The 27,460-nt window shown below is 42.6% G+C and overlaps 1 protein-coding gene across 10 annotated transcripts in view; it reads left to right on the top strand.

The window, feature by feature from the left end:
- MSRA (methionine sulfoxide reductase A) overlaps positions 1-27,460 on the top strand; it is a 384,931-nt gene that overhangs the window by 241,387 nt on the left and 116,084 nt on the right. For all 10 annotated transcript variants that reach the window (XR_011434551.1, XR_002806408.2, XM_023636239.2 and 7 more), the window contains one exon: positions 19,643-19,747. Coding sequence is in view for 8 of the 10 variants with exons in the window: in XM_023636239.2 (XP_023492007.1) it covers positions 19,643-19,747 (105 nt within the window). In the remaining 2 variants the exon portion in view is untranslated. The remainder of the gene's footprint in view (positions 1-19,642; positions 19,748-27,460) is intronic.

The raw sequence follows: 27,460 nt of genomic DNA on the forward strand, positions 1-27,460 counted from the left end.
ATATACTTGAATTAAAGTTATAAATATCCATCAAAGAACCACTTTTGCTGCCTCCAAAGTTTTGATAGTAGTGTTTTCGTTATAATTTGTTTTTTAAGTACTTAAAAAAATTATTGTTATTTCTTCTTTTCGAGTTATTTAAAGTTATTTTTTTGATACCGATATCTGATACAGTTAAGTCAAAAAAGCATTTGTAACCCTTATACTTTGCTGATTGGAAGGGAAAATGATGCAGTCTCTTTGGAAAACAGTCTGGAAGTTCCTTAAAAGGTTACGCATAGAATTAACATGTGCTGCAGCAATTCCACTCCTAGATATACAGCCAAGAGAAATGACAATCTATGTACAGTTGTGCACTGCATAATGGTGACAATTTTGGTTGACAGACCACGCATACAACAGTGCTCCCATAAGATTAGTACTGTATAGTCTAGGTGTGTAGTAGGCTACACCATCTAGGTTTGTGTAAGTACACTCTCTGATGTTTGCACAATGACAAAATCACCTAATGATGCATTTCTCAGAATGTATCCTTGTTGTTAAATGATGCAGGACTCTACACACAAAAGCTTATGCATGAATGTTTACAGCAGCATCATTTGGTTATTCACAATAGCCGAAAAATGGAAACAACTCAAATGTCCATTAATTGATGAATGGATAAATAAAATGTAGTATGTACAAATAGTGGAATACTATTTGGCAATAAAAAAGAATGAAATACTGATACATGTGACAACATGGTTGACTTTGAAAACATTACCCTAAGTGAAAGAAGCCAGTCAAAAAAGACCACATAGTGTATGATTCTGTGTATTTGAAATGTCCAGAACATGGAAAGCTATAGAGACAGAAATTAGATGAGTGGTTGCCTCGGCCTGGAAGTGATGGAGGGTTTGTAGGATGAGAATTAAAGGGCATGGAGTTTCTTTTTGGAGTAATGAAAATGTTTAAAGTAAATTGTGCTGATGATTGTCCAACTCTATGAATATACCAAAGACCATTTTATTGTACAAGTTAAATGGGTGAATTGAATAGTATGTGAATTTTATCTCAATAAAGGTGATACTAAAGAAGAAAGCATTTTCTACTGATATTGCCAATAAATCATAGTAACTCTAAACTACTTTACATTTGTGTGTGCCAGTTCTTATTCTCTCTCCTCCCCCTCTACCTTTCCCTTCTCGTCTTTGTCCTCCTCGTTCTTCTCCCTGTCTCTCTCTCTCTGTCATTGGAAATGTCTAATAACAAAGTTTAACTTATTTATCAAAAAGGATTGATTTAATGAAAATTAATGGAGGACATTGACCTGAACATAATTTTCCAATTTCCACTCTCATGGGTAACTGTAGACAAACAGACGGAGGTGACACAACCTTGAGACTGTGTCAATACGTACTAACTAGCACACAAGGCTTTGTGTGATTTTAAGAAAGCAGAATCCTGAAACAATGTAACTGCAGTGAATGTAGGAGCAAGGAGACCATGTGTAGCATAGCTTAGAAAATGCTGTAGATAAGAACTGGTCGTTAAGAGATGATTTCTGGCATGTGGCACGGGGAAAAATGGTATCAAATCTACACAATGACCGGGTTCTATGGAGTGGCTCCTCTGCAGAGAATTTTACTTTATTCTCTGTGCTAAAGACCTTGACCCCACCCTGTCTGTGAAGTAGGAGGCTGCTTTGTGAAGGGGCGCTGATCAAGACGATGGCCATTATCGAGCTGGGATCCAAACATCTGAAGCTTATAGCCAAGCACAATGGTGACGGCTTCTTATCCACATTTCTAATTATATTTTTTTCTGCTTTTTAGATAAAGGGACAAAGAAATATGGGACTTACTTGTCAGGTTTTTCAGGCTGCTCTGAAGTGTTCTTTTTAAGGTAGAGGGATGTAGTTTTGTTTCCTGGCGCTGCTGTGAACAGGGTGTGTCCTCTGAGACTATCCTCCTGTGTACAATAGCATGTGGATGTCAGAGATGCATTAGGAGCTGAAATAATTCACTTGTTCCTTCTAATGAATAGTAATACTTGATAATTTGTACTAATCAAAAACCTTTCATCCACAAAAACCAACAAGCTTTACAAACATTATCCTCTCACCAACCTCTGAAGTAAGTGTCTGGCAAGTATAATTATCCCTCATTTGCAGAAAGGCCAAGATAGAGAACACAGTACAGAAACGGTTACTGATGTATCTGCAGCCTGAAGTTTATGTTGTGAAAGTCACTTTGAACTTATTTTCGTTAGTTATTTTGTTGGTCAAGAAATATAATTTATACTGACCTACATAATGATTATCTACCAGGTGAAAACTATAAAATTCATTTGTCCATATTGTCCGATATTAACAAACCTGGAGAAGCTCATATTTGCCAGCACCCTGGTCTTTTGGGGGATAGGTGTCCACTGTATGCCCCATTGGTGTCCAGCCCAGTTGTCTCTGCAGAAGCAGCCATGGCGCACTGTGCTTGATGCAGCGTCTTCAGCACATTCTAGTCTGTTCTCTGATCAGTGAGGCGGCTGTGGATGAGGGTAAACCCAGAAGAGTGGGGACGCCTTTTTAATCACCATCTCTGCCTGCCAACCCCATCCCCACCAAAATAGCTCACACAGGGCTGCTAAGTTCATCTTGAAATAATGCAGCCCTTAGCACCTCACTTTCTTGCCACCACATCTGTACTCTTGATCCTGGCATTCAGGGTTCTCCATCAAAAACATAGAAAGGCAGACTGCGTCCATGTTTCTCATCAACTCTTCTCTCTAGTTGGTTAAGGAAAAGACTTGGATTTAATTTGACTAACCTCCTCCCACGCCCGCCCTCACACACACAAATTGAGGTCAGTGCTGACCCTTGGAAATACACAGAGCCTGCACATTGCTTTTGAGGGCAAAAGGAGGGAAAATCCCGTTCTCAATCTCTGTGCCCATCTTCATCTATTTTATATGTGGGACGCCTGCCACAGCATGGCTTGATGAGTGGTGCTAGGTCTGTGCCTGGGATCCGAACCCGTGAACCCTGGGCTGCTGAAATGGAGCATGTGAACTTAACCATTATGCCTCCAGACCAGCCCCTAAATGTACCTTCTTAGGTCAACCTTCTGATTCGGCGTCAGTGTCTTTCCTTCGGTGGTGGGTCCTCTCCCTGGAGTACCCCCTTGTCTTCCTTCCCTAGCACAGTTGATGGGGGGCGGGTAAGAATGCACACTCTGAGGCTAGACTCTGTAGTCTGTATTTGACTCCACTTGTTATTGGTGTTGTGATCTTGGTCACACCATTTAACCTCTCTGGGCTTAATTGTCCTCATCTTTAAAATGGGTGTAATAATAGTACCTCCCTTATTGTCTTCTTGGGAGGATTAATAAGTTAGTATATGTAAACTGCTTAGAACTGTGCCTCATACAGAGTAAGCACTACTTGTTTGCCATTATTATCAGTGATTTCTAATTTTGGCTTCTTTAAAATAGAGTTAAAGACATGTGTGAATCAATCTGAGTGCAGAGTTTATCTGGATTTTTATGATTTCCTCCCTAATCTTTTTTTTCTTCTTTCTTTTTGATTATGGTAATATACACATAACATAAAATTTACCAGCTTAACCTTTTTTTTTTCCTGAGGAAGATTAGCTCTGAGCTAACATCTGTTGACAGTCTTCCTCTTTTGTTTGCTTGAGGAAGATTAGCCCCGAGCTAACATCTGTGCCAGTCTTCCTCCACTTTATATGTGGGTTGCTGCAGCAGTGTGGCTGATAAGTGGTGTAGGTCCACACTGGGGGTCCAGGCCAGTGAACCAGCCAATGAAGCGGATTGCACAGAACTTAACCACTATGCCGCAGGGCTGTCCCCCTAGCTTAGCCATTGTTAAGTGTGCAGTTCAGTAGCATTAGGTTCCTGCACATTGTTATGCAACCATCACCACTGTCCATCTCCAGGACTCTTTTCATCTTGCAAAACTGAAGCTCTGTACCCATTAAACAAAATCTCCCCCGTCCTCCTCCCTCAGCCCCAACCACCAAACTTCTGTAGAAGTTGTGTCCACACCTAATTTGATTGTATTTTTGAACAACTTCCTTTTATTGAGTTTTTCTAAAACATTCAATGTAATTCTTAATAGAAACAAAACTCTATTTTCTTCTGTATGTGATATTTAATGAAATTTTGCAATTACGGAGTTAAGTATAGTTGGTCTAAATAGGTTTGGGAACAAACACAACTAACTTGGTAAGTGTACCCTTCAACTGGCGGGAACAGAAGGGCGCAGGTGTGCCAGAGAGAGCCGTGGTGTTCTGGTGCTTTGGGCACTGGCACTGCGTTCGCCTGAAGGAATGGTGTGGATCAGTTGATCCGGGTCATCGTGTCCATTCTGTGGTTTCCCTTCTCTGCACCGTGGTGCTCGTTATTTTCATTGTCTGAAACAACTTAGACTCCCTCTATATGTCTAAATTGCACCCATTTCTCAATGTCCAGTTCAGATGCACCTCCTCTATAACAGCTTCTCTGTTCTCTTCTCTTCCAAACTTCCAAAGCACTTACCTGCAACTCCCCAATGGCACTTCACACTTCCTATCTTATGTCATTAGTATTGGTGTGGGTTCCCCAAGAGCAGGCTCTGTATCACTTGTCTTTGGATTTCTCATATGTTGCCTGTGTGTGCATGCCGGTGCGTGCGTGTGATGTAATCCTTACAGCGTGCCTTTTTGGCCCTTTCACTGTAACTGCTTTGCGCAGGAGGAACCTGAGACTCAGAGAAGTTAAGTAGTTCATCCAAATCAAGTTCTCTAACCGCACTGTCAGCACCCTTGGCACAGTGTCTCAGCACTTCATTGTTCAAACCCTTTGGTTTTGTTCCTCAGTGTGTATCTTTGGGCTCCTAAGTTAATTACTGGCTGTCACCAAAGACCTGCTAATCAAGGCTAAAAGAGTCTCAATATCAATCAAATTCCAGCTGAATTTGGATCTATAAGCAGCTATAGGTAGCAATCATTTAGTGGTTACCCTTAGCCCCAGTGTTTTTGGGGAGACAGCATGAGGTTATGGAGTCAACGGTTGGAGCCTTGGTGCAAAGCTACTGACCTCCGCCACCTATTGAGTGACCTTAATTAAGCAAATAATTTGACCTCATTAAGTCTTGATTTTCTCATCTGTATAATAGATATAATAATACATGGAGTTACTATGAAGACTTAGTAGATAATCATCGCATATGAAAGTATTTTGTGATCTATGAAAGTATTGTACAAATCTAAAGTATTGTTGTTGTCATCCCACACTTACTGAGTACCATTCATCTCAGGGCACAAAAAGTCCAGCGCAGAGTTTGGGTTAATGTGGAACAAACTACCTTAAGTCCAAAATTGGGACTCTGGGGTTAGTTGCTATAGGTGCCCCTTTGGGACATACACCCTTCTAATGTGATGTGACTGGTCTTAGTATCCTGGACTGACAAATTTCTGCCTCAGGGCCTTGTTTCCCTTCATAGGGTAAAGTGACTGCAGGTAAAGGTGTGCAGTCTAGAGAAATGCTCTTCGTTTTTGTTTTGGACTGCCTGGATGTCCAACAAGTGCAAAGCTGCCAAGAATGAGGGAGGCCTCGGAGTGAAGGGAGTCTGTGGGAGAGCTTAGTATTAAGGGCGTTGGATTCTTCCTCTCCTCTGAGAAGTCGTCCCTGACTCGTCAAGGCTGGGCTCGGTGCTCCTCTTGGGTGCTGCCATAGAACTGTGAGCACAGCCCCCTCCTAGCAGTAACTGCTTTGTCCTGTGTCTTCCCGCTTACACGTTTGTCTGCCCTCCTGGGCCCTGAGCTCCTCTAGGCCAGGAACTGCCTTATTCATTGTTGTGTTAGCTGCACCCAAAGGAGTGCAGAGAGCTCATGCTAGCTGCTCATTAAGTACTTGTTGAACAAATCTTTCCTCTGATGGTTTTGTTGTATTGCAAGCACCATCCAGAAGTGAAAATGATGCAGGAGTTATGGTAAGTTATTTCGCCATGTTGATTGTACTGATGTGTATTATGTAAATTAATTAGACCAGTGTTTCTCAACCTTTAAAAAAAGTATAGCCACCCTAGGGAAACTTTTTAGCCATTTCTTTCCAAATTGTCTCCCCTTGTCCTCTGTTAAAATTTAATATTAAAGATATACTATATGTCAGTTTATGTGCTGTGGCCCTCTGGAGCACCACACCATTTTGATATGTAAGATGATTTTGTCCCTCAAGAACTAATTTTTTCCCCCTTGGGAGTGTTATCCCTCCCATTGAGAATGCTTGAATTAGACTATATCTGACTAAATGTATAGAATCAGCTGGTTTGGTATTGTGCAGATATTTTAAAGAGTTTCTATTTGATATTTACATAGCTATAGTGTTAAGATTAAGCCTTGGTTGTTCATCTTGTTGACAGGCCTCAAGATAAGGCTGTTGGATTGATTTTTTTGTGCAAAATAACTGGTGCTTTTGGTACTAAATAGGTAGAAAAAGCCAAGACTTTCCCCAGACTACCAATAGTATTTCAGCATGGGGCTAAGTTATGCACAAATCTAAAGGCTTGGTTTGTACTTCCAGTCTTCTCAAAAATATTTAAATGTTTAGTTTAAATTTTATGTTTAATAAAATTATAATTATTGTTAATGAATTTAGACATCTAAGTAAGTCAGAACCATGCCTCCTGGATGATCCTGCCGAATCATTCCTGTGTGGGGGATTTGTAAATAACATCCCATGCAAGTTGGGAGAATATGCTACTACCACGTAGACTTAAGAAGCAACTGTAATGTGGTTTATGTGCAAAATGAATAGGCAATTATTATCCTTGGAGGACTTGAAGTAGCTCTTCTGGAAATTCTGTATAAACAGCCACAGTATTAGCAATGGCAAGCTTCAATAGGGGTGCCTTTTCTCATCCATGTTATTATGAGTTGAGAATAGTTTTTGAAGAATATGAAAATATATCTGACTTGGTTTTAAAGACCTTTTTAGTTTATGATTTCAGGGGTTCTCTAGCTGTCTTTTCACTCTGATTTGGAACGCATACCCTTTTAGGACAACCCACCCTTGGCATCTTACCCAAAGAAATCTACCTTTGCTTGGAGAACAGTCCATTTTGTTCTGTTTATATTAACCTAAATCCTAAATGTTTGAAAGCTCCCGGCTTTTCCTAGTGAAGTTCCATTACAACATGGCTCATCTTAGTAGTATGTGGATATGGAAAGACTAGTACCAATATCGTAGATTTGACTACTACCAGGAAGTTCCCAGCGTGCTTTCCCTTTTGGGTCTGTTACTGAATGCTCTCAGCCGTCCTCTGAGTCTAATAGGACAGGTGTTCGTATCCCCATTTTACAGATGAGGAACTTGTCACTAAGAAACGTTAAGTGGCTTAACTGGCAGATTATACCCTCAAATTTAGGTCTTTTGATTCGAAAATCGGTGCCTGTTTAACCGCCCCACGATGTCCTACACTTTCAGCCTTCTCAGGAGTCATCGTGGAAGAATCAGTGGACCCCAAAAGGCACAACCAGGACCCGTGTGTAGAAGGAGGTAGATTTGACTCAGTAAACGTGGAACTTTCCAGTAATTAGAACATTCCAACAATGGCATTAGGAAGAAGGACTTGGGCATCCTCTTCTGAAAAAGTTGGCCATGAAAACTCTATGAATAACAGTAGAGTCTAATATAGGGCCAGAAGGTAAGAGGATGGTGCAAAAAGACTGGGCGGGGTTCTGCTCTGCTGTGCGCAGGGTTGCTAGGAGTCTGAATTGACTCAACGGTACTAACAACAACAAACAATGGCTCATACCACTTTGTGGAGTAGTTTTCATCCTATCACTTCAGATAGTCATCTAGGTGTTGCAATGGATAAAACACAATATGGCATTTGGCTAGATGACCTTTCAAGTCCCTTTTAATCCTGACACTTTGTGAAAAAAATCTTCTGTCTGGTTTTCTCTCCTTTGAGACAGTTGCATTTATGTAACAGATGCCTAATTTCATGGTTCCATTTCCCAACTTTGCATCAGACGCACCATCAAGCTTTGTCAGGATCCGTATGCCCAGGCCTGACTCCAGATGTCCTGTATCAGAATTCCAGTCTGGGGTGGAGTAGGAGGTGTGAGAGTATTTTTCCAAAAGGTCCACAGTGATTCTAAGGCTTAGGGTTGTGAACCACTCTTTTTGTGTAGCCACTGAAAACAAGGTCCAAGTAGGCCTCATTTTGGACTAGGTGTTATAATTTAGCAGCATCAAGGAGTCATAGTTTCTCAGTGTGCAATACTCTTTTAAGTATTAATCAGGCCATTTAATAAAACTGTGTTTGTTATCTTGGCCCCAAGGGTACCATGCTCCCTACTTGGCAGGTTAGTTTTGCTAGTATCTCGTAATGGCTGCCTTTCTCATGGTAGGGTGGGAGTTGGTGCTGGTCTAGGAAATAGGCACTGATCAACCCAACCATGTAGATCCTTTCATACGCTTCATGTTCTGGAAAAAACAGCTCGAAGGGTGTGAAGGCCAGCCTCTATAATCAGCAGGTTGGATTCAGAAACTAGTGAGTTGCTAACTCCTAGACTAGTTGCCTACTAGTTAGCTTTGTAGCAGTAAGAAACTTCTAGTGGCGCAAAGAATTAATGGTTATAGTTTATTGCTTTCTTGAGGACTTTTCTTATCAAGTACTCAATGGTGTTTACAGCATCCCCTGAGAGAATAATCTCTGAAGGATGTGTCCGTATTAAATAGACACCAGAGGATTACAAGTCTGCACCATCTCTCCCCACGGTGGGCCAAGAAAAAAGATTACAATTGCTCCAACGGTACTTTTTCTCCATTTCAATCAATGGGATGCTTTTTAAAGCTTACATTTCTCTTTGGACACTTTAAGTGACTGATGAGACAAAAGAAAAAAAGCCAAGATAAAATGACAGTATAGACACTCCTCAAATCCTATAATGAACTCCACAGGGCATCCAATTTTGATGTATTAGGATTTTTTTTTAATAATGAGTACATTGTTGGAAATCACATTTTCTATCTGCAGGAGCTGGAGATGAAACTGAGCTGACATCTTACCTCTTTGTAGTTAATTAGCAGGAGGAAAGTAGTGTTTTGAATCTTGCATGGGAAAGGGAGGTATTAGTCATCCACTGCTCCCCCTTCTCCCTTCCCACATCTGGATCTTTCTGTGTGCTCTTTCATTTGGCTTAGTGGTTTGGATGGGTCTTGTTGGCTTGGAACGACGAGGGAAGAATGGTTGAAGAATGGTTATTATTTAATGAAAAAAATAACTATAGCTCACTTCTCCCTGCCATCTTGCTTGTAGGATAAATACAACAGATCAAGTCGCTTTCTTTTAAAGAGCGTTTCCTTACCTGGGCCCAGACTGTAGACAATACCCATGCTGCAAGATTTTTTTGTTGTCGCCATATTAACGTTTGCCGCCATTGAATCCCCAGCATGTAGCACAGCACCTGGAACTTAGTAGGCATTCAGTAAATATTGATTAATTAGTAAATTATACATCATGTTGACCCATGCAGTAAAGTGTTCCAGTTGCGTTAATTGTGTCTAATTAATTCTTCGGGTAGTAGCTGCGTCTATTTTAAGACGTTTGGTGAGGTTTACATGGAATTCAGCAGTTAGGGACAGACAGGGTGAGCAGAGCATGAATGTGTGATTCCATTTAGGGGGCTGGTCCTCAGGTAGGGGGGCAGTGCTGGTGCCAGCATGCATACTCATCCCGATGAAGGCCACGTGGTAGGGAAATTCAGCACAAAGACTCCTCCCATCTGGATGTACCTATTAATGTCAGATCCCGTGCCCAGTCCTGGGGGATGACCGAGAAGGGCCATTGTCATGGTTCCTCTTCTCAAGGAGCGCACTGTCTTTGGGAAGACTGAGCACGCACTTGAAAACAGTCGGCGCTCAACTGGTGCACTGTGTGGGACTGACCCCAAGTGGAGTAAGAATCCAGAGGAGGATGGATCAGTGGCGTTTGGAGGGGAAACATCATTTTTTGAGTCCCCACTATGTGCCAGTCACTGACCCTACTTACCACATACACCATCTCTCTTCATCACAACGACCCAGTGAGGGACTTCAGGAGACCTGACTCAGCTGAGGAGCCTGAATCTGAGCAAAGCAGATCCCATAGGACCCCCGACTGTGCTTTCCCCCTGCATCATGTCTCTTCTCAAGATCCCAGATTCACGGAGGGCTTCCTGGAGGAGGCAGCACCTAAGGGGCCTTGAGAGTAGGGAAAGGTTGGATTGCAGATGGCAGGTGGGGCGGGGAGTGTTACAGGCTGAGGGCTACAGGAGCTAGGGGTGGAGATGGGGATGTGGACTGTCTGGATCAGGCAGAGGGTGTGGGGAAATGAGATTGGGAATAACACCAGCTATGGAGAGGGTTGGGCCAGAAAGGGCTCCTGTAGGCCCTGGGCAGAGGACAGCTGCGGGAGAAGCAGCACGAGTGGAGGGCGTCGGACTCTAGCCGAGTTCTGGGTCGTCTCAGTTGCTTACCAGCTCTGAGCCTTCGAGCAAGTTATTTAATCTAAGGCTTGGCTTTCCTATCGGTAAAATGGACAGAAGAATACTAGTCTTGCTGACCTCTCAGGGCCCGTGGCTGTGGCACTAAAGAGGACTGGTGGATCCAGAAGCACTTTGCAAGGACAAATGCAGGGGTTTATGGGGATGGTGGGTGCAGGTGGAGCTTGGAGGCTGGGCCGGCTGAGAGGCTTCTCCAGTTACGGGGCGTGGTAGTGGGTCTGTGGCACCATGGCAGTAAAGATGAGCTCCCTGGCCCTTTGCCTGTCCCCTTTGAATTCCAGCTTTTGCTTACGACCTTGGCCTCGCTCAGGATGCCCTCCCCTCTCCTCCTCCATGCAACACCCCCGACTTCTGTGCACAGTGGCCATTTCTCTCCTCATGTATCTGATGTCCTGATGAGATGTTACCCACTCATAAATGCACCCCGCGCTCCCCTAGTTGCCTGTGTCTGTGTCTGTGAGCCACGTTAGGCTGGGTTCAGTCCAGTCTCCACTGCTTAATCGTGTATGACTTTGCTCAAGCTCCTCTACCTTTCTGTCTCAGCTTCCTCCTCCAGATAGATGGGAGTAATAATACTGCCTCTCTCAGGCTTTGGTGAGCGTCCACTTCCTCAATACACATAAGAGCTTAGAACAGTGCATGGTGTTTAATAAATGCTGTGTAAGTTAGCATCTGTACTCTTGTTATTAGTAGGGAGTCATGTCCCTGAGGGTCACATGGTCTTACATTTCTCTATTCACCCCCTCCTCATTCATACCACGGGTCTTTGTAAAGGGTGTTCAATGAGTTAACCAAGGCGGCTGCTAGACTCATGTGGCTCTAATGCCGTGGCACCTAGAGAAGCAAACCAGAATCTAAGGCTGTCCATGCCTCAAGGTTACGGAATGAGAATGCTGAGGACAACCCATCACCAACAGCCTCCTAGGCCTTAAGCTACAGCCAATCCAGTAATTTCCTCTTCTTGTTTCTGCACTTTCTCCATACAGGCACCTCTCCAGCTCCCAGCTATGGAGCGCTCCTCACCACTAAGGGTTTGGTGCTGCCCTGTTCTGATTGATTTTTGCTCAAATAAACTCTTAGAATTTTTAATATGCCTCAGTTTATCTTTTAAGAAGGGTTAATGTCCTTCCTCCTTTCCACTGCTCTCCCCTCCCCCCCCTCCCCTCCAGTTCCCTTGCTGCCTCCTGTCTTTCTTCTTTCCTTAAGGCCCAGGGGCTCCAGGGCGCCTCCTGAGAACTAAGATAGCGAGGACTGGGATTCAGGAGAGCAGAGGTTGAGGGCTGGCTGCTTAAGGGTGCACCGGGCTCAAGATCAGTGGTTTTCATGCTTTAGTTACTATTAAGAATCACCTGGGGAATCTTGTAAAAATACAGCTTCCCAGAGCCCCCAAATTATGGAGTAATAGTAGTAACAATAACAATACTATTATGAATCAAGCTAATATTGGGTGGGTTCTCATGTGGGCGATGGGCCAGACTCTTCTCAATGCTTCCCGTGGATTATTGCACTAATCCTCGCAACAGTCCCTGAGGTGAGTGTTGTCAATATCCCCATTTCGCAGACAAGGAAGTTAAAGGTCACAGCTGGTAAGTGGCCAGGAGGCAAGCCCAGGATGCCAACCTGAGCCCCTAAACACTCTGCCGCGTGCTTCTTCAGCCTGGGTGGCCCCCAGCAGGTTGGGTCTAGACAGGCACCCTGTTGTCTGCGATTGTGGCCCAGGGCTGGATCTTGACATAGGGAGAGGAGTGCGCAGGCCTCGAGGTCTCTCACAGCTCTGTGGATCCAGCAGAAGCCCTGTTCACAGCAGAGGGGGACCCATTTGGCTGCAGTGTCTGCCAGGGGCCCAGGCACATGTCCCGTTCCCCACAGCAGCAGCAAAGAGCTCCAGGAGCCCTGACACTGGGAGCAGGAGCTGTGTGCACAGGTCTTGCCTGCAGCCTCCATCTCTCTTTGCTTTTCTCTTCTCCACCAAGCCCCCGCCAGAAGGCAGGAGTTCTGCTCTCACTCCCACTCTTTTCCTCACACGCTGGGACGTGGGAAGCCACACAGACCAAGCGGGCCTGGGCTGCTCTGATCCGTCGGCCTTGGAGCCCCTCTTGGTCCGTCTAGATGAGCATACACCTAGAAGCCCCTCATGGGCTCCAGCTGTGCTTGGTGCAGATGGCCCTGCTCATTCTCCTTATGGAAATCTCCTCTGCATCTGATGGGCCCACCCTGTTGGGGAGCAGCACTGTTTCTACAGAGAATTTGGAGTATTAACTCTCAACTCCCGTCTCACTTGCTTATCGTGCCAGCTGTGTGATTCTGACCACCTGTCCCTGCTGCCAGCCAACCTGTGGTCATTTGGCTCTGACCTGAGAGAGGTGGCCTTGCCTTCTGAAGCCTGCAGCCCAGGAGACAGTGGGGGATTCCGCTCCTCTCGGTTCAGGTGGGCTCTGCAATTTCTCCTGGGTCCCTCTGACTCTGATGGACCAAGGTTCTTGTCCAAAGGAAACTGTTGACAGCCATGGCACAGTAGGAAACAGCTTCTCCGGGGAGGCACGATTCCAGCCTCAGCTTCTACTCCTGGAGCCCCGCTTCCGGAGGCTTATTTTTACCCCAATTAAGCACTCTCTCATTAAACCCCTGTCTTTTATTTCTGATTCTAAAGTGAGGACTCACATGTGAAAAATACAGTCTCCTCCCCTCAGCCCCCACTTCATCACAAGAGTGAGAATCTGGGCCCGCACAGGCTGTGGTTGGAGGCCAGACTGTAGTCCTCATCGGGGTTGGAATGTGTTGGCCGGGACCACAGCTCCACACTGGGTCAGTAGTTATAGACACTCAACCAATATTTCTAGAAGGAATGGATGAATAAAATCAGAATTAGACGCTTACAGAGATGTCATGTGTTTTCTCCTGGAGTTTAGTCCTTATGGGGGGAGGGGTGTCCATTTGAAGGAAACACAAAAGGGAAATAGCAGTCGAAACCTCTCACTTGTGTGTGGAAGACGGCACTCCTGCCCGGTGCTTCCCCACTTCAGCCCTTGGGTAATCGTGGTCACTCTTCTGTCACTGAGGTTACTTATATTTCCATCTGAAAAAGTAGGAGACTCAGGATCACAGTCAAAAAGTGTTAAGCCACTTGTTAGAACTATGGTTTAAGTTACTACTTGTGACTTTAATTCCTGTCTCTTCTCATTCCTTCACAGCTGAGTAGAGAATAATGATAATAATACAACTTTTAATAAGACAGAGAAAGTTAGATAGACTTATATCCTATGTGCCAGGCACTATTCTAATTCTCCACTTGGCAGATGAGGAAACTGAGGCAGAGAGTGGCTTAGGAGACAAAGGGCCTTTGAGAATAGGTGTGGGTCCCCCAGGGAAGCCATGGTGCATATGCCAGGGACCTCTGATTTGAACCAGGTTTTTCCTCTCTCCCTGGCCCTGCCAAAGTCACGTAGCTGCCAAGTGGCAGAGCCAGAATGGCAGCCTGGGAGCCTGGCTCCTGAGTGGGTGTTCCTCACCAGCGCACAGCACTGCCCCCGCCCTTGGGTCTCACCAGCTCCCCGCTCTCCTCTGTTCTCATCTCCCTGCTTTGTCTTCTCTTCTCACTAGCCCAACAGTAGCAAAAGCTAATCACGCTAGCCTGGAAGAGTTGAAGATCACATTTTCCCCGTGGAATGGAAAGCTGTGACATAGGACTTTAAAAATTGGCTGATTTATCTTGGGGTCCTCTTTAAAAATACCTGGTTCTGTGGATGACTTTGCTTCTACAAAGTTCTAGATGACTCCAGAATGCCTGATTTTTCTGCGCCTGGAACACTCCGTGGGTTTCTCCTGGGCTGTTTGTCCGGTAAGGAATGACGGCCCATGATCTACCCCTCTGTGTTCGTTCACCTTCCTTTGGGGTCACAGGGTAAAGCTATGCAGGGAAATGCTCAGAGAGGATGTCCATCCTTTCCATTTTTCCTTTCGAAGTATTTTTGAACAACAATGTTGAAGCACCTGTAATGCCTCTGTGAATTGTTAACAAGCACATTTGCACATCACGTCTATCATGCTATTTGCACGACGTTATGTGAAGAAACCATTCAAAGTATTTTTAACATACAGCCTTTTATCTCTGGAAGCACCAGAAAGTATTTGCGGATTGGTCTCAGGAATCAAATTAGTCTAGCACGTTGGTGAGCTCCTGGAGGAGTGGGCATTTCTGTGAGTGGTTCCTAGCCCCTTAATCCTTTTGATCATTTGCACTGTGTATTTTTACACAGGCTCTTGTACTTTGGAGAAATAAAATAAAGAAACTTAAAGGTGAGTTTGATGAGGGCTTCTCCAAACTGTTTGTCAATGCAGATGGATCTTGAATTTTAATGGTAGTAGTTTCTTTTAAACAACCAAGCTTCTTTAAACCTCTCCACAAATAATGTCAGTGCTCAGATTAGGTCTGAAAGTGTTTGCTGGTGAAGGGAAATCTTTCCTGACCCCATACTGCTGTCACAAAAGAAGAGCCTAATTCTGGAAAATAGTCTTGACAGCCTGAATGTCAATTATGCCACAGCTGTGATTTCTCATCTGAGCCACTGCCTATGTGACATTTGTTGTCACGTGGTAACTTCAGGTGTCTATATTCGGGAGCCTGGCTCAGTGTCATAGAATGAGCCTGAGCTTCACCTCTGGTTGAAACCTGGTTGGCTCTTCACTGGGTCCTACCACTGACTGGCTATGGGATATTGTGTGAGGAAACTGTGGAGAGGCCTTGGTTCTGTCATCTTTAAAATGGGGACTACATCTCTTGTAAAACTGTGAGAAATATTTGTACGTCCATGTTCATAGCAGCATTATTCACAATAGCCAAAAGGTGGAAGCAACTCAAGTGTCCATTGACAGATGAATGGATAAACCAAATGTGCATTTACATACAGTGGAATATTGTTCAGCCTTAAAAAGGAAGGAAGTTCTGACACATGCTACACCATGGATGAAACTTGAGGACATTATGCTAAGTGAAACAAGCCAGTAAAAAATACTGTGTAATTCCATTTATACGAACTACCTAGAGTAGTCAAATTCACAGAGACAGAATTAGAATGGTGGTTGTCTGAGTATGGGGGGAGGAAAGAAATGGGGAGTTAGTGTTTAATGGATACAGAGTTTCAATTTTGCAAGATGAAAAAAGTTCTGGAGATGGATGGGGTTATGGTAGCACAACCATGTGAATGCACTAATGACACTGAACTGTACACTTAAAGATGGTTAGGGTGGTAAATTTTATGTTATGTGTATTTTCGACAATGGAAAAAAATTGTTGGGAGCATTAAAGAACATCAAATACGTAAAGTGCCCACCATTTTGTCAGCATTCAATAAATAGTCGCAGCTTTTACTAGGGTTAGGACATTGCATTTTGCTGATTACATGGTATTTCATCATGTGACGATACCATAATTTGTTTCTTTTTTTGTTTGACTTTTGGTTTCTTATAGTGCTCCACCATTGTAATAATGATGGAGTGAATTTTTTGTGTATGTGTATGTCTTTTCTATTATTTGGGGATATGTCTTTGAGGCAGATTTCCTAGATCACATAGTGAAGGCGAATTAATCTTTATTTGAATCTTTATGGCTCTTGCTACATATGCCAGTGGGGTTTCCAAAGGGTGGAGTCGCTTAACACTGTCACCAGCGAAGTAAGGGCTCCAGGTTCACAGTGTCCCCATCAGCACTAGGTACGCTTTTAAGCAGTTTTATAAAATGTAATGAGATGATATATTAATGGTTTCAGTGTGCATTTATATGCTTTTAGCACTAAAAATGTTGGGCATTTTTCAGTCTTGATTTACATTTATTTCTTATGTATATTGCTTGTTTACATCTTTTGCCTATATTTCTAGTGTGGTTTCTATGCTTTTCTTACCAAATGTATTTGTCATGTTTGTAATGTATTATTGCCATCTTTAATGTTCAGAGAGTTTTAATTCTTATGTAGTTGTCATTCAAACATTTCAAAATACAAAATAATAAGATTTTAAAGATTTTATTTTTTTCCTTTTTCTCCCCAAAGCCCCCCGGTACATAGTTGCATATTCTTCGTTGTGGGTCCTTCTAGTTGTGGCATGTGGGACGCTGCCTCAGTGTGGTTTGATGAGCAGTGCCATGTCCGCGCCCAGGATTCGAACCACTGGGCCACCTGCAGCGGAATGCGCAAACTTAACCACTCAGCCACGGGGCCAGCCCCCCAAAATAATAAGATTTTAAAAATCAAAAGTGATTTTACAATAACGTGATCATTGTACTTAATGTATCTTTTCCCTGTAATTCCCCTCATCATTCTTTTTATGTCTGTTAGCATAAAATCTTTTTAGATGCTAACTTACATGACTATAGTATTTGATTTAAAATTATGTAGACCAACTAATTAATAGAAAGAATATTAACCCCAAATAAAAAGGACATTACAAAAAAGAACAAATAAGAAATTAAAATTAATAAACATGACTTTTTTTTAAAAAACCTCACTAATAATTAAATTCATTGAAAATAAAATGAGAGGATACTATCTGCTAGCTATAAATTGGTAAAGATTACAAACATTGTGGGGCCGGCCCAGTGGTATAGCGGTTAAGTTCACACACTCTGCTTCAACACCCCAGGATTTGCCATTGGGATCCTGGGTGTGGACCTACACACCGCTTGACAAGCCATGCTGTGGCAGGCATCCCACATATAAAATAGAGGAAGATGGGCACAGATGTTAGCTCAGGACCAATCTTCCTCGAACACAAAACAAAACAAAACAACAGCATTGTAAAACTGACTGAGATTGGCCTTTAAATACGCTGCTAATGGGGAGAGAAAATTGGGTCAACTTTACTGAATAGCAGTTTGGCACTAAGTGTCAAGAAACCTAAAAATGTTTCTAAACAGTGATTTAGAAATTCCATTTCTATAACTATGGCTTGAGGCAGCCTCAGAAATGGGGAAAAATATTTACATTCATGGATAAGAATAGGATTCAGTCTAAATACCCAGTGTCAGTGAATAATTGAATAAGTCATAGTACAATCATCTTTGGAGTGTTATGTAGTCATTATAAATGGTATTTTCTAAAAATTTCAGTGATATGGGAAAATACAATATGCTGGTAAGTGGAAAAAACATGATGTAATGATGACAATAAAACAAATTGTGTGTGGCAGTGCGCGTGTGCATGTATGTGTGTGTATCCTGAAAGAGATGCATAAAAAATATCGATAGTACTTATGTGGTAGGAGTACAGGTGATTTTTATTTTCTTTTTGAGACTTCCACACATTTTCTAAGCTTCATATTGTTTTCCAATTGTTGTTTCCACAATCAGAAATACATTTAAATATTAAAAAAAATTAAAGATAATGTGTAGATTTCTTTCATTTTCTGGATTCGTGTTCACTTTGTTCCCTTTGCTTTCTTGTATTGGACAGAATCCTGGACAAGAAGTCAGGAGGTATTTTTTCAGGTTAGGGTCCAGAAATTCATTAGCTACGTGACTTTAGGCAAATCTAACTGACGTGTATCTCAGTTTCCCCATTTGTAAAATGGGGTATTTCTACCTTCCCTGCCTGCACCACTGGGTGGTTGTGAGAATTAAGGTGAGATTACCAACATATGGGAACACACTTTTGTAAACTAAGGTGTTTGTTCAAGAGATTCCCAAAACTACTGTGAGCTTTGATCCTTTGTTAAAAAGACTCACTGAAGTCACTGAGAGCTGTTACCCTCACAGTTTCCGTTGATTACAGGGAAAGGATACAGATCAAAATCAGCCAAAGAAATTGACGCACAGGGCAGAGTCTGGAATGCTTCCAACACAAAGCTTCTCTGTCATCTCCCGAGCAGTCAGGATGTGTTACTCTCCTGGCATCCATGTGTGACAGTATGCAAAGAGTATTGCCAAGCAGGAAGCTTGTGTGAGCTTTGGTGTCTAAAATTTTTCTTGGGGCTTCATTACACAGGCATGATTGATTGATTGCCCATATGGTTGATCTCAGGCTCCAGGTCAACTGATACTGTGTTATCCAAAGCCCTCACCCTCAGTCACATGGCTGATCTTTCTGGCATAGCCAGCCCTGACCCTAAGACTGTTGGGTATGGCCAACCCTACCCTAAGATTCAGTGTGGCCAGCCCCCACCCTAAAACTGTTAGTGTGGCCAGCTCTATCCTAAAGAAGGACACTCCTATCAAGTATGCTGTAAGTTACCTTCTAGAGGCCAAAGCAAAGGCTAGATATCACTTTGGGCAAAGCTAAATTCTGTATTACACATAAGGGGACTGAAAAGAGATGGAAGACAAATTTAAATATAGAGATGATGTTAATGTGTTCTATTATTTACCATGTTCTAACACTGTGAAATAAGGAAGAGCATGAATTCCATAGGTGCAAGGGGTCCTGCAAATACTCACTTCCTGATCCACAGGACCTTGGGGACCACCACTGAGGATGGGTGTGCCAACGGCGGGCGCTGCTGAGAGACCATTGCTACAGCAGTTGTTTACCATGGAGCGAATTAGGCTGAGAAACGTCACCCCGCTGGGTGTACGAACCTGACCCTTGCCTCAGAGTTAACAGCACAGCAAATATATCCCTCCCTCAATGAATTTTTCTATTGTGAGTAAGGTATGAGCCTGTTCTTTACAGGTTTCTCTGTCTGGCACCATCTCACTCTGGAGTGCAGCTGAGCTTACTGCATACAGCATGCGGTGATGATAAAAATAAATTGGCTCAGTCCCCTTTGCAGAGTTTCAAATCTCAAGCACTATGTCAGATTGGATCCGTAAGGTTTCCTAAGGGTGAGATTATAAAAATGAAAACCCCAGCTTGTTTTCTCATGAAATTAAAAAAAAAAAATTAGAACACAATGAAGAGAAATCATCATCCTCAGGAAGCTTGCTAGGGGACAGCTGTATGGGTTCATGGAAAAAGAACCAGCGACAGAGACTCGATGAGACCGTGAGTTCAAGTACAATTACGTCCGCACCCTTCCTTCAGAGGAAAGAATTTTAGCCTTTGTCTAGTGTTTTTTTTTTGAAACACATAACTTGACATAAATGGATGTTGTCAGTAAATTTTGGTTGTATGTTCTGTTTCTTTCAAGGAAAAACCGGCCATGCAGAAGTAGTCCGAGTGGTGTACCAGCCAGAACGCATCAGCTTTGAGGAACTGCTCAAGGTCTTCTGGGAGAATCATGACCCGACCCAAGGTAGATGAGGGAGCCAGTATTTAATTATCTTACTAATTACAGCTGGGATAATTAGTGTTTGAGCTGCATGGAAGAGATGAACCTTGAAATCACACAGGAGCTCAAGAATATGATTGCAGACATTTATTGACGAGGAAGAGGAGGGGCTGGGGAGACAGAGGCTGAGAGAATAAAGGCGAGGCCCCAGTCGGCGCCCCTCCCCCCTTACAGCTGTCGGGGGTGGGAAAATTCCCACAGAGAAAGACTCCAGACAATAGAGATTCGTTCACCTTTGATTATTGCATTATTCCTCCTTAATGCAGTCTTTTGTCTACCAAATTAAAGTGTCTTTCTAGCAGCTCCAAAGTTTTCCTGATTTATGGTTCCTTTATTTCCCTGAATTTAGCCTTTCTCATCTTTAGACATTATCAGGTTTTTTGTTTTTTTTTTTTAATGTCTATGGGTGATAAAACAAAAAAAAAGAACATAAACGTAAAATGCAGTATTCAGTGGGTCCACAATACTTGGGTTATTTAAATATTTCATTTGTCTTCTTTGGAATTTGTTCTATGGAAATATTAATATATTGGAGCTATAAACAATGGTGGCCAGAAATTTTATTTCAGTGCACATACAAGCAAAAATCCCATGTTGGCAGATACCATTGTAGTAGTCAATAATGGAGCAATTTCCGGATTTCATCCCAACAGCCTTACAAGCCCTGCTTTGCCAATGTGATGATCTGATATTACGAGGCTCATGAACTGAAATGTCCTATATAATAGATGAGATTTTCACAAGCCCTGTTCGTTTAGCAATCAGTCTATTTAACAAAAATATTTTCCCTTTGGTGTCAGGTTTTTGTGTAACAGGTATACAGTATTGGCTGCTTCCTGATGAAGGGATGTGTTTCTCCAATGTACATTGTGCTTTGTGATGGAACCTTAATATCACCCCAGCAGCACAGATTGGTAGTCTTGAGTTCTGGTTCTAAGAACCACCCGATGCCAGGGTCATTTGCCAGAGGGCAAAGGTCAGAGCTAATGCAAGAAAAGCAAAATAATAAATGAGCCAAGGAAAGGCAGGTCCAGGATCTAGGCAAATCCACCAGGGTGGGTGAGGGCCCAGGAAAGGAGGCCAGGAGCAGGTTTTCCATTACAGTGAAGTCTGGTTTGACATGGGGGGACGAGTCCCTGGTGGGAGAGCAATGAGGCATGGGGCAGGGGAGGTAGAGGAGGTAGAGGGCAAGGATACTGTAATCAGAAGGTTCAGATGTCCCCCAGTGTGGACTGCTGCACTGTCATATCACATGACATGGCTTAGACAGGCTTGGCCCCACAGGAAGCCTGACTGTTGAAAATCATAAAGAAGGGTGGTGACGTCCAGGAGCTCATGCTGTTAAGTCTTTGATCCAGATGGAGCAGCCCTTCAGTCATTTGGCTCCCAAAGCCAAGGATCAGGACAGGATGTTGAGAGCTCCAAAATTCTCACTGGAGACATGTACCAGGAGCCCAGGCAAGCCTGAAGTCATGTAGGGACAGGCTCCCCACAGCCCTTCAAGGTTGGGTATGTGGCCTTTGGCCTGGCCAGCCATAATGCCGTGTCCTGATAGAGTCACCTTGTGCTTAGCCCAGGGAAAATTTTGAAGAGAGTGAAGTCTGTCTTCGACTTCTCTCTCTTTACTTCTCTTGACTTCTTACCCATTTTATCACATCCTTACCTGTACACCTCAATTAATTAGGTCACCAGCACGGGCCCTGAATCTCAGGGGGCATTCTACCTTAGAAAGAGCCTTAAAAGAACCTCTTGTTCTCCCCATCCCTCATGTCAAATTTGTCTCAGCTGTGCCTCAGTCCTCTTTGAAATTCTTGGTTTACTGTCTGTGTTAATTTGCTCGGGCTGCTATAATGAAGTGCCACAGACTGGGTGGCTGACACAATAGAAATGTATTGTCTCACTGTTCTGGAGGCTGGAAGTCTGAGATGAAGGCGTTGGCAGGGTTGGTTTCACCTTGGCTTGTGGATGGCCATCTTCCCCCTGTGTCTTCACATGGTCTTCCCTCTGTGCGTGTCTGTGTCCTGATCTCCTCTTCTTATAAGAACACCAGTCACATTGGATTAGGGCCACTCACATGACCTGACATGATTATAGCATAATCTTTAAAGACTCTATCTCCACATAAGGTTATATTCTGAGGTACTAGAGGTTAGGGCTTTAACATATGAATTTGGAGGGGGGCCCATAACACTGTGCCATAGTATAGTAGGTTGCTGTACTGGTCTTCCAGAGGTATTTTTATTCTAACAGGGGGTTCATAGATTCATAGACTGGAAGAAACTTCAGAGGTCGTCTGGTTAAATTTGAGCTTCGATTCTATAAGCTAAAAGATGACATTGCCAATGATGGTTTTTATGGACAATGGGATATGATTGTTGAGTGACTTATTTTTTATGCTGATATTTTGGACAAATTACACATGGAGGAGGAGAGTTTTTCTACTCTTGTATATATTTGTTCCTGCTTAGAATAATGCTTGATGCAGTGTATATGGTCACACATGTTAAGTCACAAGATGTCTGATCTCACATTGTTATTAAAATTAATTTTTTGGATAGTTCAATGTAATGGGCCATGATAACAATCTTTTTTCTGCCTTGTAAGGTTTCCCATGACCCTTCTGGAAATAGAGTCAAAAGAGTGATCACATGACATAGGCTTGGCCAACCACAGTATCTTTTCCTGTGGTCAACAGAGTTTGATCCAAAGAACAGGCATGTGACCCAAGCAGGACCAATTAAGTCCTTCCCTGGGACTGTTGTATGAGAGAAAAAAGTGTTCTCATCTAGCTGGGGGTGCTAAGGTGGAGGTGCTCTGTCTGTGGAAAGAGGCTGTCCACGCGAGGTGGAAGATGAGTGGAGACACTGAGAGATGAGGGGTAGGAAGAGAGAAACTTCAGGAGACTCTGCAGCTCGTCCTTCGATTCTGAGAGCTCTCTTTGTAGCTCTTCAAACTATGAGACCTACTAGGTGTCCCTCTTTTTTTTTTAACTTAAGCTAGTTTGTTGGGTTTCTCTTACTTGCAACAACAAGAAAAATCCTAAGTAATCCACTTATTCAACTTAAACAATCATTGTGCTCATTATATGTGGTAAGTCTTTGTTAACCATGTTCATTTGGCGATATGAGTCAGAGATCTAAAGCCATTTGGTTAATAGTTTTACTGTTGACTCAGACATGGAGTGGATGGCACTAAAAATTGTTTCTTCAAATTCTGTTGGTGGTTTGATTAGGGGGTTCCTTGGTAATTCAGAATTGGATTTTTAAGCTTTGAGATATATGGCATGAGAACGTATCAGATCCCCTCTCAGTGTTTCTAAACTACTATGGAAGACAGTCATTCATCAACAACTTTGATCTTGTGTCTACTCTATAGTCTGGGTACTCTGCTAAGTGGAGCTAAGTCACTGGGTGACTGGGATAAGCAGCAGTATCCAGCCTCTTTTTTCCTCTATAGGGAAAATATGTTTCTATAGGAAGAAAATAGTTTAATCCCAATATACTGAGATCAAGTGAGCATTCAGATAAATGTAAGACCACAGACCAAAATATTAACCTGAAATCATTAAAACAAGTATACATTAACACTAGAATGTTAAAAGCCAAAGACCTAAGTTCAGAAGAACTCTGGTGTGAATGGATTCAATATTCCCAGGGAACTCTGAAGGTCTGAAACATATTGTCATGTGTAATTTTTCTGAGGGAAGAATTTGAAGCCCATTCCCTGAAGGATGGGCATGCAGCAGGAGGCAGCTAAGCTACAGGTGAACTTGGCCATCTGTCCACAATTGCTTTTTTTTGTTTTGGTTGAAGTCACATTGGTTTATAACATTACATAAATTTCAAGTGTACATCATTATATTTTAACTTCTGTATAGACTATATCGTGTTCACCACCAAAAGTCTAGTTACCATCCATCACTGTACACATGACCCTCTTTACCCTTTTTGCCTTTCCCCCTCCCCTTTTCCCCTCTGGTAAGCACCGTCTGTTCTCCATATCTATGTGTTTGTTTGTTTAATCTTCCACATATGAGTGAATCATATGTGAAGTAATTGTTTCTCTCCATCTGATTATTTTGCTTAGCATAATACCCTCAGGATCCATCCATGTTGTAGCAAATGGCAACATACACACACACACACACACACACACACACACACACATATATATATATCACATCTTCTTTATCCATTCATTCGCTGATGGGCACTTAGGTTGTTTCCAAGTCTTGGCTATTGTGAATAATGCTGCGATGAACATAGGGATGCATATATCTTTTTGAATTAGCGTTTTCATATTCTTTGAATGAATACCCATAAGTGGGATAGCTGGATCATATGGTAGTTCTAGTCCTAATTTTTAAAGGGATCTACTCACTGTTTTCCATAATGGCTACATCAATTTACATTCCCACCAGCAGTGTACGAGGGTTTCCTTTTTCCCACATCTTCTCCAACACTTATGTCTTGTCTGTTTGAAAATAGCCATTCTAACAGGTGTGAGGTGTTATTTCATTGTGGTTTTGATTTGCATTTACCTAATAATTAGTGATGTTGAACATCTTTTTATTTGCCTGGTGGCCATCTGTATATCTTTTTATGGAAAAATGTCTGTTCAAAGCCTCTGCCCATTTTTTTGATAAGATTGTTTGTTATTTTTGTTGTTGAGTTCTGTATATATTTTGGATATTAACTCCTTTTCAGATATATGTTTGCAAATATCATCACCCAATTGGTAGGTTGTCTTTTCGTTTTGTTCATGGTTTCCTTTGCTGTGCAGAAGCTTTTTAGTTTGGTGTAGTTTCATTTGTTTACTTTTCTTTTGTTTCCCTTGCATGAGGAGACAACTTCCTAATTCTCTACTTAAAGTGGCTTAGTGACTCTTGTCACATTTCCCAGTGAAAAGTGACCCAGAAAAGAAAAGCACCCACTGAGCAGAGCAGATGAGGACAGTCGAGGCTTGTCAGACTGACTGCTCTTACTCGGAAAATGGATGTTTCGGAAGACAGCAGCGTGTTGGACTCAGTGGCGACTCTGGTCTGTGAAGCAACAGCCCGTTGTAGGTTCTTTTCAGAAACAAGAGTAAGTGATTCCTCAAACTGCTAGAGGAATGTTCTTTGCTGTACCAGAATTGCTTATCGACAAAAAGACAAAACTTTGGTAGAATTTGAGAAGGCGTTGACCTTTGATGTGAACATATGCCCAGGAAACACATGATTCTCAACAGAAATATGACTCAAGAGAAATGTATTTTAATTAGCACGTCAAAAGACTTTGGTACCTTATTTATAAAGTCATTAAGGATTTGAAGGAGCCATTTACACTTATTACTTATAATTTCCTTCATTTTGTGGGAGAAGCGGTATCCTAGAATGATATTTCCAAATGTCGGGATTCTTGCTAATGTCAAGGGTCTACTATAGTAGAAACAGCAAGAATTTAAGCTTAACTAGAGTTCTCTTTCAATTAAGTCAGATCTTTATGACATAGACTAGACAGAGAAAATTCTGCATGTTCTTTACTCCTTCAAAATACTGAAGGTAGCTCTCACGGTATCTTCCCTAATGGGAAGGAGGAAGTCCTCATGGTCCACCATCTTGAAGGAAGCAAAGCCGATAAGAGAGCTATCAGAGAGTACAGAAAGTATACCTATAAGATATAGGTAGGCCAGAGACCTGTTATTCCACAGCCAAAATGAAGTGAATCCTAGGAGAGTGCCACTCAATGAATTATCATCAGATGCAGTAACAGACCTAATAGCATCATTATACATTTGGCTAGTAAATGGAATAGTCTTTTCTCTTAATTTACCAATTACCACAAAACCTGTACTTTTGCTGAAGCGTTCAGATACTACTGTTTAAACCAGTATGTCCTCTTCTGGCTTTCTGTCTTACTCGTGGGACAAAATAGTTCTTCCAGGCTTCTGAGGATAGACTGAAGCATGCACATGCCTGACCATGTGGTGCCCAAACTCCCCCTGGACTCCAGGGACATGGCAGAGCCTGAGATTTAGATTTGGGTTCTGGCTCTGGCTGGACCTCTTCCCAACCTGGCGACCTTGACCAAGACACTTACCCAGTCTGAACCTCTGTTTTCTCATCTATGAAAAAGGGATAGTAATATCTATACAGCTTACTTCATGGGCTATCATAAGAATTAAATAAAATAATGTGAAAATAACTTGAAAATGGTTGAGTACCCTGCAAACGCCAGGCATTGTTATGTTCTTCTCAACACAACAATACAATTTCACCAGATTTATTTATTTATTTTTATAGCCACCTTGCCCTTGATTTCTGTGGGAAAATATTTACCCTCCATCTACTCAGGTGTGGGTTTTCTTCCCATGTAGATTCTTTTATACTTCCTCTTAATTGGAAAGATTTTAGCATTGTTTTTGTTGTCATTCTGTGATGAAACTGCTGGTGGTGGTGGTGGTGGTGGTGATGGTAGTGGTAGTGGTGAGGCTGGTGGATAGAAGGCTCCTCAAGTTTTCTGCTGACACACTTATCCAAAGAACCAGATCAGATCTCAGCCTCTCATGCTTGATCTGTATCCTTCTACCTAACACGCTCTGTGCATAAATTACACAATTTCACTCCTCCAATTCCTGCATGAGGATACAGGGCACAGACCATGTACCTCGGGCCACATCACAAGTACATAAGTGCACAATGTAGAGACCAGCTTTGTCTCACTTGATCCCATAAATCTGACTTCTCAATTCTAACCCATTTCACTCTTCTCAGTCCTGGGGAAAAGGAAAGCAAGATTTATTAAGCACTTCTTGTGGGCCGGTCTTAGGGATAGATCCTTCACATCTATTCTTCCATTTAATCCTTACCATAATCTTATGAAGTGGTGTTCATTATCTTTATTTAACAGAAGAGAAGAAGTGAGGTTCCAAAAGATTAACAGTCTTGCTTAATGTTGATGGCAGTGTTTGGACCCAGCTCTGTCTAAAACTCAGGTCTGTTTTCTTTCCCTGACACCAGAGGGGTCAAGCTTCCTGACTAGAAGGACTTTGTCTAAGGATAAATGTTTTTATGGATCCCCCATGTGGTAATAGTTGTGCTCTTTGTAACTTTTTAAAGAAAATATGTTAAAATCTGCTATGAATTTAATCACACAGTTAATTGAATGCCTATTTTATTAACAAGATGATGTTACATACCTCTGGAAATTGGAAATGCTCACACACATAGTACATTCTACAGCCTCTAGGCCATGCCTGTTGCACGGTTGGATTTGTGGACCTCTTGTAGTAGCTCCAGGCCTTCCCAGGGGACTGTGGTCGCAGGTGGGGAACTGCTCCAGTGCACTCCTGAGGGACTAATGGCCTTTCTGTAGAGGCCGTCTGGCTGAGACTGCTAGTTGACCCCATATCAGTTTCTCCACTTCTGTGGTATTGAAATTTTAGCTGGATATGCAGCTGCCAATAAAAATTAAACTTCCCAGACTCCTTATGACTAAGAATGGCCGTGTGTCAGAATTCTGATTACCTGAGCATGAGTACAAGTGAGGTGTGCAACTTCTGGGTTGAGTGCACTTAGAGGAAGGGGTGTTCTCTTCCTCTTCCTCCTTTCCCACAAGTTGTAGTGGTGAACTGTTTGGACCATGGGATGGGGGCCTCATCCTTGTAATTGAGGAGCTACAAGATAGAAGGCTCCAG

The sequence above is a fragment of the Equus caballus genome, chromosome 2 (assembly GCF_041296265.1).
Source record: "Equus caballus isolate H_3958 breed thoroughbred chromosome 2, TB-T2T, whole genome shotgun sequence".
NCBI classification, from domain to species: domain Eukaryota; kingdom Metazoa; phylum Chordata; class Mammalia; order Perissodactyla; family Equidae; genus Equus; species Equus caballus.